This window comes from Cyclopterus lumpus, chromosome 7 (genome assembly GCF_009769545.1).
Source record: "Cyclopterus lumpus isolate fCycLum1 chromosome 7, fCycLum1.pri, whole genome shotgun sequence".
Lineage (NCBI taxonomy): Eukaryota > Metazoa > Chordata > Actinopteri > Perciformes > Cyclopteridae > Cyclopterus > Cyclopterus lumpus.
This window is the reverse complement of record NC_046972.1, coordinates 10003652-10013437: the sequence shown is the minus strand read 5'-3', so window position 1 is coordinate 10013437 and position 9786 is coordinate 10003652. Positions and strand designations below refer to the sequence as shown.

Below are 9786 nucleotides of genomic sequence, written 5' to 3'. Positions count from 1 at the left end.
AACTGTGTTTACATGTAGCTCCATTCATTCAGAAAGCATTTAGAATTTGCCTTCCTAATCGTACGAGCCAGACAATTATAGCATGAAGTGCTGGTGTTGTCTTGAGAAATAAGTCAACGGTGTATGTATTGGTATTTCCATCGTGTGTTTGCATGTGTGTGTGAGTGTGTGCGTGATATTGCAGGGTGTGCAAACAGGAGGGTTGGCTGTGCACCAAGAGGAGAGCACGTCCGACACGGGGCTGGACCACGAGGGCTGAAACCACCTTACTGCCTCAATCCGGACTCCCTCCTCCCAACCCAACCTGCCCCTTGCTCCTTAACCCGCCCAGCCCACCACCAGTACCAGCACCCCTCCTCCACTCTCAGCTCAGTCACTCACACACACTCTCTTTGCTCTCTCCTGCTGTGTGCCAGTCCCTCTCTCCCCTTTCACTTCATCAAAGTGGCCACAGCTCCTCTCTTTTCTCTTGTCCTCTCTACATCCCTCCAGCACTCTCTTTCTTCGCGGCTCTGCCCATTCGCCTCTACAAGTTAAACGGATCTCAGGCTGCTACTCTCCCAAACTCCCTCTGAAGACTTTATTTGTACCTCTTTTGTTCTTCCTGCGGTCCTTCACCTTCCCCTCCGGAGAGGCCGGTTGGTGTGTGTCTGGCGTGTGCTCTTTGCCCAGAGGGAGTCCCTAAAGGTTGTGACTGGAGGAGAAAAGTTTTCAGCACAATGAATGTTCAGCTGCTGCTCCTGTTGGCCCTGGCTGTCCCTTTCTGTGCCTTCACACATGCAAGTAAGTGAACTCTTTGCTATAACTGTCCTGCTGTTAGCACACTGTGTCCCCTCACTCCCTCTGCCTCCATGTGCCCACCCCACCCCACTCTTTGTCCGTTTGAATCCCTGTTGACTGAACAATAACACTCTGGAAGCTGGGTTCAGGAGGTAAAATAAACTACATTTGGATTTGTGTATTCATTCACTGATTAATGAGGTTTCAAAGTGCAACTGATTTTCAATACTTTCAATATTTCTTTGCATGTTTTTACTGTTAGATCCTCGCTTGAATCCGCTTCTGACAACTGCCGGCTGTTGTCTTTTCTTATGTTCCACTTTCGGGAGGGGAACATCTGTGTGGATTTTAACATTTTAACTCCCTCTCTCTCACTTTCTCTCTCATTTTCACACTATTCTTGAGCTCTGGAGTAAAAGTTTGATTTGCAGACACCAAAAGGAAATGTGATGTAATAGCAGGAGCTCCGCTGCCTCGTGTCGGTAAATTCTTGGCACTGGCAAAGAGAAGAAAGGAATATCCTTTGGATGGCTCCCAAAACAGTGCTCATACCCAGCGAGGGAGGGATGGCGCTGTAAACTGTAACATACACCGTGCACATTTATCTGAACGCTTATCCTCTGTCGCCTTACATTTTACTCTTGATTCCCTCATTTTTCTTGCACTGCATCCCCCCCCCCATTTTCTTGCACTGCATTCCCCCCCCCCCCCATGTGTATGTTTTCCCTTTCTTTCTCTCTTTCTGTTTACTTCCTTCGCCTTGACCAGCAGTGTTTGCCCGGGGAAAGCAGTAGGCACGGGGGTGTGGCTGAGGCCTAAGGGAACTGTAGGGCAGGGCTGGCTTGCCTGAGTGTATTAATAGAGAGAGGCTCTATATTTAAGAGGGTCATATGGATGGGAGACGAGTAGAGAGAACACCCGGTACGCGATGAGCTTTAAGAGGCGCCCCACCCTCTTTTACCCGCATGTTGTTAGACCATGCGGCACGTTGCCCCTTGGCATTTACCCATCTTTGGTGGGGTATACCGCTTCCCCCCCCCCCACCCCCCCCCTCCTACTTCTCCACAGTCTCTTAACAGTCCTCCGCCTCCCTCCAACTCTCTGCCCCCTTCCCCCGTTGAGCTTGATGAGCCTGTACCTCAGGGAAAACGTTGGTGTCGGCACAAGGGGCGCAGAGAGGGGCTGGGTCTATTTTTATATAAGAACCGTTGCCGGTAGGAGACCCCATTTCCACCGAGGTTTACTCTGGAAAAAAAAGAAGTCCTTAAACTTTCAGAAAGTCTTCCAAAGAAAAGAGAAACAAAGAAAATACCTAATTTCACTACTATGCTTCACAAATGGGGGGATTTTAACTCCCTCACGCCTGCTCACTTAACTAGCAAACCCCAGGCATCCTGTAAAATCCTCCACCTCCTCCTTCACATTGCTGCCCCCCCCCCCCTCTGGTCTCCTTAATGAGTCTGCCTCTCTGGGCCCATAATGTCCCGTCACATCTGGCTGCTGAAGGGAGAGGTCAATGCCCTTTGTCCGTGCCCACTTTTAGAAATGACTAAAATGTTGCGCTCATACTCCAAATATGAGACAAATGCTGGTAAAGAGGGGCCATGAGGAAAAAAAAAATGCTCTGTCATACTTCCAAAACTTTCCGCAAGGAGAAAGAAACATCTGTTTATGGAAAGGAGTCTGAGACGGTTATAGTCGGGACCAAGCCCAAGCCCTGGTGACTGTGGCAGCGCTGCAGAGTAGGGCCCAAATCTCCCTGTGGAGATTGTTTTTTGTGTTTGTCTCCTCTGTGAGTACTGACACAAATGTCTCATATCTCTAGCACCTACGTGTGCGGCAGGGTGAGACATGGTGCAAGAGAAAGTAGGAAAATAAATGGAGCTGCTGACTAAGGAACACTTACACAACTGGGTGGGTGTTTAGGATGTGGGAGTTGAACTTTAAGGTTAACAAGATTTGATATTAGATCCCTTGGTAGCTCACAAGATAGAGCTTGTGCCATTAAGAGTCCTTACCGCAGTGGCCTGAGTTTGAGTCTGTCCCAGGTTCTATGCTGCACGCCATCCCCTCACTCCCCCTGCCTTTCCTGTCTATCTCTCTCACTATAAAATAATGCAGAAATGCCCAAAACATCATCTTAAAAAAAAGATGCTTCTTAATTGAATTGTAGGTCTGCGGTGCTTAGTTTAGTTTCAAAGTAGAGAAGAGAGTTGGCAGGCTCTGTGATGCCACAACATGACCTTTTCATTTTGTCATTTCTCAGTGGTTGCATTTAATGTCATCCCTGCACGGATTCATTACATTTTAGATATTTTATCAGACCTGTTGGGGCCTAAGATTAAAGGCCCACTTGATCTAGCTCTGGACCAGTCTCTGCCTCGGGCGATAGAGTCCAGATGGGACCTGCTGCCTGTTGTCCTATATCTAAGTTAGACCAGGAGGGGGAAAAAAACTAAATCCCTTCCTGTACGAGTGTGGAACGCGCTGTGATAAGAAGGCTGAGAATATTCCACTCCAGCCTGTCTCCTGCTTAAAATCCCAAGTGTGTAGTGCATGGCACACCCCAGTATCTCCACAGCGGACTCCTACTGGTTGAGCAGTGGAGGTTATGCTGTGCGGCATCTCGTCAAAAAGTATTGAGAGGGGCAGGGCGCCTATCTCTCTCACATTTCTCTCCTCCAGCGCAGCGAAAACATTCTTGGGCTCCAAAGGTGGACACACTCCCTCACACTGTCTGCACGGACCCTTCCCCTCCCACACAGGACTGTGAATTAGTAGCTCTCTCACACACACACACACACATACGGGGGAGGGGGGGCCTCAGTGACAGCTGATTGTGATCGTAATGGATGGAAGCTGCTACTCCCTCGTATATCGGTGTGTCCCTCCCTCACTCTTTTCACTCTCTGCAGGTTTTATGAGTGCCTGGCAAGAGCGAAGCCCCACATGGGGGCCTCCACAGCTTATTGCTGTGCTCGCGTACAACTTCTCTTACTTTTAGCTCTTTTTGCCACTCCATCTCTCCGTCCCTCCCCTGTACAACTACATCCCATCCAGAAACCTTAGTTAAGGGACATTTCTGAAATATTTGTACAGAAAGTGTTATCACCAGTTGTTTTCTACTTGTACTTGCCTCGTCTTAACTGTGAGAACAGTGAGAAATGTAAAGTGAGAAAGTGTGTTTTCGTAATTTCGATGAATCAACCCTTTAAGACAGCCATAGGTACACACACTCACACACACTCACACACACACATTCAGTTGGAACTCACTGGCACTTTTACGCTTGTTAAGTGTTGATGATTTCAGGCTCTTTCATGCTTTACATGGAAATGGATGTGAGAGAGTATGTGGCCAGAATGATGTAATCGAGGGTAAAATCCCCAGAGTGCACCACCAAACATTTGGAATGATAAAGACAACACCACAGTTACGTAAATGTTCTCAGTCTAGGATTGAAAGAAAGAAAAAGAACCTTAGACTGCTTTTACTAACGGGTGCATGAGTTTCCTCACAATGTCCCATTAAGTTCTGAGTGTTTAAGGAGTTTACATGGTGCCCACGTATCTCGAGATATTGACCCAGACTCAAACCGCCCATGTTGGTTAGAGTCCTCGCCAGATTCCTGGGGTCCTGTCGTGATTCTGATCCTGTGCTCCGACCCCCCCTCCCCCCCGCGATGTGTAACAGAGGGTAAATTACACGCTAACCGCTGCACACCAGTGACGGGCCATGTTCACAACAAAATCCGGCATCAGAAGGGACTCGGGGCAGTTCCTTCAGGAGCTCCCTTCCACCCTATTGCTTTCCCTTCTGCCCTCCCTTTCTTTAACTCCGGGGATTCAGCCTTCTCGAAGGTTTCAGCTGCAACAAACCTATCCTTAGGGAGTGGCAGGGTCATGGACATGAGGACGGGCGAGAAGTTAAAAGGAAAGAGAGCAGAGGGGACTGTTACTCACTAAGCAGCTGTATTAAGACAGGGTAGTCAGCACAGTGGGGAGGAAATACTACTCAGAGCTAATTGTGGGAACTGGACACATAATGAAGCAATTGTTGTTGAGGAGGCGATTATCCAGTGTACTGCCATACTCTGTGAAGGGCAGACCCTTTTTTATCGCTTACAGGCTTTCCAAATAAACAGTCTGAGTTAAAAAAAACAAACCTTTAGTACTCTCTGCACAGTGGGCACAAATATGTTGTTATATTTATCCCGCCTGTTGCTCATGAACATGCTATCCGACGCAGAACTAGGAATAACTGCACCGGTTGTTGGACCATTCAGGGTTATTTTTACCCCTGTAAAGTATTCTCTATCATTTCAAGTATTTAGAACAATTGGTGAAAACCGAGATGGAGGGAGCATGATGTCAGACGCTAATATTAGAAGACCCGCGGGTCTCTACAGTACGAGTGTTTTCAGGGTGAAGTAGTTTTTCAAGGGAAAGAAGAAGCGATTTTCAGGCCAACGTCTTGTCAGTGGAAAGTTAACTGTAGACCGTAATTTTGGTGCCACACTGAAAATCTACCTCCTTAATTTTGAAGCAGCGCTGTCCAGGCAAAGCTTTCAGTTGTGGCTGCGAGGATGTTGAACGTGGGGTTGTTGGAGGGAAATGATTAGGTTGAGCCCTGGCTGCTTCATAGTCCAGACCTTGATGAAAGACACAAGGATAAATGCATGTCTTTTGGCAGATGGTAAATACAAAATGGGAGTATCCATTTTAGTGCTGAAAGTCTTTTGTGCTCAGACAAAAACTTGATTTTACATAGTTATCATTCAAAATCATTACTCAAAATTGATATTATACAATAATTCCACATATCTTTTATCTAATACAGAGAGAAAAACAAAATCTATAAATGTTTTAAATATATATGGCTGACATTTCCTCAAGGTGTTCCCGTCCATTTCTTCAAACCTGCCTCAGTCTTCCTGAAACTGCAAATCTACCACTTTGTGGTGTCGCTCTCACGATCAGATGTTGCACCAGCAGCCCCAACCTTCACATGTTAAGAGGCTGAGGGTTAACAAGCTCTTCTCGCAGGCAGCTCACGCCACAGGAAATGAGGCAGAGGATGTGGCATGCCGGCACGCAAACACAGAACCTTAAAGACAGGATGGAGCGGGGGTGGATGTGGATTTGGTGAAGTCACGGGGTGTGTGGGTCAAACTGCCACGGTGCTGGTGATGGGAGAAGTGTTACGAAAGAGTGTGAGAAAGAGTAAAGGTCATCACATTATTATGTCCGGGAGGAATCTAAATCGTCTTGTCCTTTTTGACCTATTTTGCACCCATCCTGACAGACCAATGTATCAGCATGCTGTACTGGGTCCCGCTGACAAGGGGCATCCGATATTCTAAAGTATTTATATAATCACACTATTCAGGAAATAATGACAAATCTGTACCAATGATTTTTAAAAATCAGCTCAACAGTCACAGCAACGGATTGTATTCTCACACCTGTGTGTACCTGCATGTGAACCCATCTGTGACCTCTCCCCCCCAGGCCCCACAGAGATCCCTGAAGAACTTGATGTTGGGACTGTAGCAGAAACCGTACCGGAAGTCACAGAGGCTCCTAAAGTGGACTTTACTATCATCACTGGTCCTCCTGCAACCGAGCCAGCGGTGGCCCCAGAAGAAGTCGCAACAGAAGAAGTTCCTGCAACAGAAGAAGTCGCTGCGACAGAAGATGTCGCTTCAACAGAAGTCGTCACCGAGGCGGCGCTTCCTGCCATTACAGTCAATACTGAAGAGGGCGTCGTTGAAACAGAAGCCGCTGCTACTGAGGCACCAGAACCCATTATCACTGATGCTCCTGTAGTGGACACCGCAGACCCCACGGAGACGGCACCGGTTGAGGTCCAAACCATGGGAGCTGCCAAGGGAGACGTGGTCATTGAAGACAATCTAGAGGGTGAGGAATGTGCAGGATGCTAGCTCGAGTAGTGTTATGGTGGTCAGTTTGAAGACAGGTGTTATTATTGACAGACATCATACAACAGACATCCTAATGTGGAGGTGAGTGTGTTTGGAATTGCCATAAAGGGTTTACAAGTCACATGCAGGCCTTCAATGTCTCCAAACATGTCTCTCTTCTATCTTTCGCTCGCATGTTAATCAGAGTTTAATAATCTACTCTGAGATAGAAAGATGACATTTGATTAATTCTTAGTGGGAACATATCCCATCAAACGTTCACTAGTCTACATATAACATTAAAACTAGTCATCTCAAAATCCAACTGAAGTCTGAAAAATGTGCTAACTCTTGTCTTTCCATCCCGCAGAGGGCCTGAGTTCTGGCCAGGTCGTCGGCATCGTGATTGGCGCTCTGCTGGCCATGGTCATCGTCATCGCCGTGGTGATTGCTGTGGTGAGGAGAATGGGAAAATACTCGTAAGTACCTCATCTCTATTGGTGGTTGCACAAGGAGCTTGAGTCCATGTGAATGCAGGCAGTTATACTAATGTTGTGCAGTGAGTCATCACTTCTGGCGTCCTCTAAATATGGAGCGAAAGAAACAGCTTTTAGTCGTCACCGATACGTCCTGTGATGGAACAACACAGGACGTGATGTAATGGGTCGTTCTGTGTGATAAGGGGTCCTGGCAGGCTCAACACAAGCTGCTTATCGTTTCGACCTTAGTTGGTCTGTGCCGTCAAACACATATTTGAACGTCGATCTTACTGCCCTGTCTTGCTAATGATGAATATTTCTTGTGTCACAGGTCGGCCAAGAACAAAAAACCTGAGAAAAAAGGCAGCGCTGTGGTTTTTGTAAATTGCTCTATTTGATTCCTTCAGCTAATCACTTTAACCCCTTCAAGCCCCCAATTGTTTATTTCACAGATGTGTAACAGATATCTTTTCCCCCCAAAAGAACACAAAGTTTGATGCTTGTTGCTACTTCTGCTGACACACAGTCCCATGACCTTTATGAGGAAAAGTGGGCCTTCATGGTGACAAGTGGCTCTATTTGGCCTTGAAATTAGCTTATTTATTGACTCGGTGTCTGCCTGCAGTCATCAAGCAGGATGTTTTCATATCAACATTTTGATTTGATCCTTACAAACAGAGGACTTGTGTTTGTCAGAAGTGGGGCAGCAACTGTTTTGTTTTTGTCTCAGGAACTAATAATCTGTATTTTTGTGATTGTCGGCCTATTTTAAAATCAAGGTTTATTTTGACTTAAGATCTGCGCTGACTTAAGCTACATGTACTCCAAAGACTAATCTTGTCAACTCCCATACAACCTGGCTTTTAAACAACTTGTCTCCCTTTTAAAGGTTTTTATAAACACGTTTCTCATAAATCTCTGTAAATCGACCTACATCTTTAATCTTTTAATTAAATCTAAAAAACTGTTTTTTTACCATCCATATTGTTTTCAATGTTAAATTAACATTTACACCATGAAATGACACTAAACTCAACAAGTGTACAGATTTAAAAAGTTGAATATAAATTGAGCCTCAGATACTACGGAAGCCCTAACTGGACATGATTCAAACCGTTTTAACATTGTTATCTCGAGATCTTAATTGAATTATTTTGTGATAAAAAAAATAACTAACTTTGTTATCTCGAAATAACTCATTATCACGTGAAAACAACGGGCTGTTCTTTTTTATTTTTGATATAATGTTTGAGTCAAAACAGATCGAAGGGACGAGGACAGACTTGTGACTGTGTGACGTCAGGTTTCCAAAATGAGGTGTTAACAAGAGAATAAATACATATATGGAAAAAAGAATACCTGGATTCTATTCAAAAGAAGTATGAAACATGTTGCCTGTTTCTATGAACTAAAATAAACAGTACATTTATGAGTAATTCCACACAATAGAGACATTTATGACTACATACATTCTGAACATTAAGCATCTCTTAACTCTATCGGTTAAGAGACTTCTCAAAGTAAACGGCCAACATTTCTACTGTGAAATAGTTACATTTCTTTTCAGATCAGAAGACATTTCAGCTTTTCACTGCCAGCTCAATCCGTGGCGTTTGAAAGCATTTGCAGTCGGCTGATTTGACGCAGACATTTGAAGTAATAAGAGAAAACCACCTTTTTGTTTTTCCTGCGATAACAAATGAATTATCTTGTTATCTTGAGATAACGAAGCATGTTTTTTTCGAGATCATGCGATAATCCACAAGTGATCTTGAGATAACCGTGTGAGAAATCAGGGCCATTTAGTGCTTCCGTACCGACTGTAACTACTGTAGATTCAATTTCCCTCCACTGTTTGACCCTCTCTCTTTCATCCCACAGCCCTTGAAGAAAAAGTCGTCCAAGCAGCAGGAGCGCCCAAAGTTCTGGCAAATCTGAACTACTGAACTGTGATGTCATTCGCGACTATTAAAACAAGCACGATACCAGAACTAAACTAATCTATCCAGGACTCTGGACTGTTGCCAAAAAAAGATGGGTGGGTGGGGGGAGGGTTGTGTGTTAATGTATGAACTGTATGTATGTGAGACGAGAGGGGTACATGAGCAAACATCGTCACCTCCCTCTGCCACCCCTTCAGGAGCCGCTGATTAGAAAGGCTCCCTCCCCCTTACTCCCTTGGAGAGAACAAAACAAGGTGACGATGGCAGGATGTAGCTAGGAATTTGAGGCCTTTTTAAAAAGCATTTTGTGAAGAAAAAAGAGAGGCAGAAAGGAAGGGGATTATCTGACATCCAGGCTTAAAACCTCTCTCCTTAAAGAGTGACTGATTTAGATTTGCATGGAAGTTTGAAAGGACGTATGGACAAAAAAAAGGAAATTAAATAGAAATGGAAGGTGCGAGCAGTGGAGACTGCTAGAAATTCCACAGGATGTATATACAATGCGAGGGGACTACATAGTATACAGCTAATGACTTTCTCATATGTTGCAGTTGCATAGGCTAGCATTTGATATTATGGAATACACAGTACATACAGGCAGGCTATTGTTGTGGCTAACAGACCTTTGAAGCACCCCTGAGCACCAGTTAAAACGTTTCTT

The 9786-nt window shown here is 45.1% G+C and overlaps 1 protein-coding gene across 1 annotated transcript; it reads left to right on the top strand.

Annotated features, from left to right (window-relative positions):
* Positions 1–227: 227 nt before the first annotated feature.
* Positions 228–9557, top strand: si:ch211-156j16.1 (uncharacterized protein LOC564557 homolog). The gene is made up of 4 exons (XM_034536682.1): positions 228–783; positions 6291–6701; positions 7074–7182; positions 9064–9557. Exons 1-4 carry the CDS (start codon positions 720–722, stop codon positions 9068–9070), a joined length of 591 nt encoding a protein of 196 aa, XP_034392573.1. The 5' UTR covers positions 228–719; the 3' UTR covers positions 9071–9557.
* Positions 9558–9786: the final 229 nt, after the last annotated feature.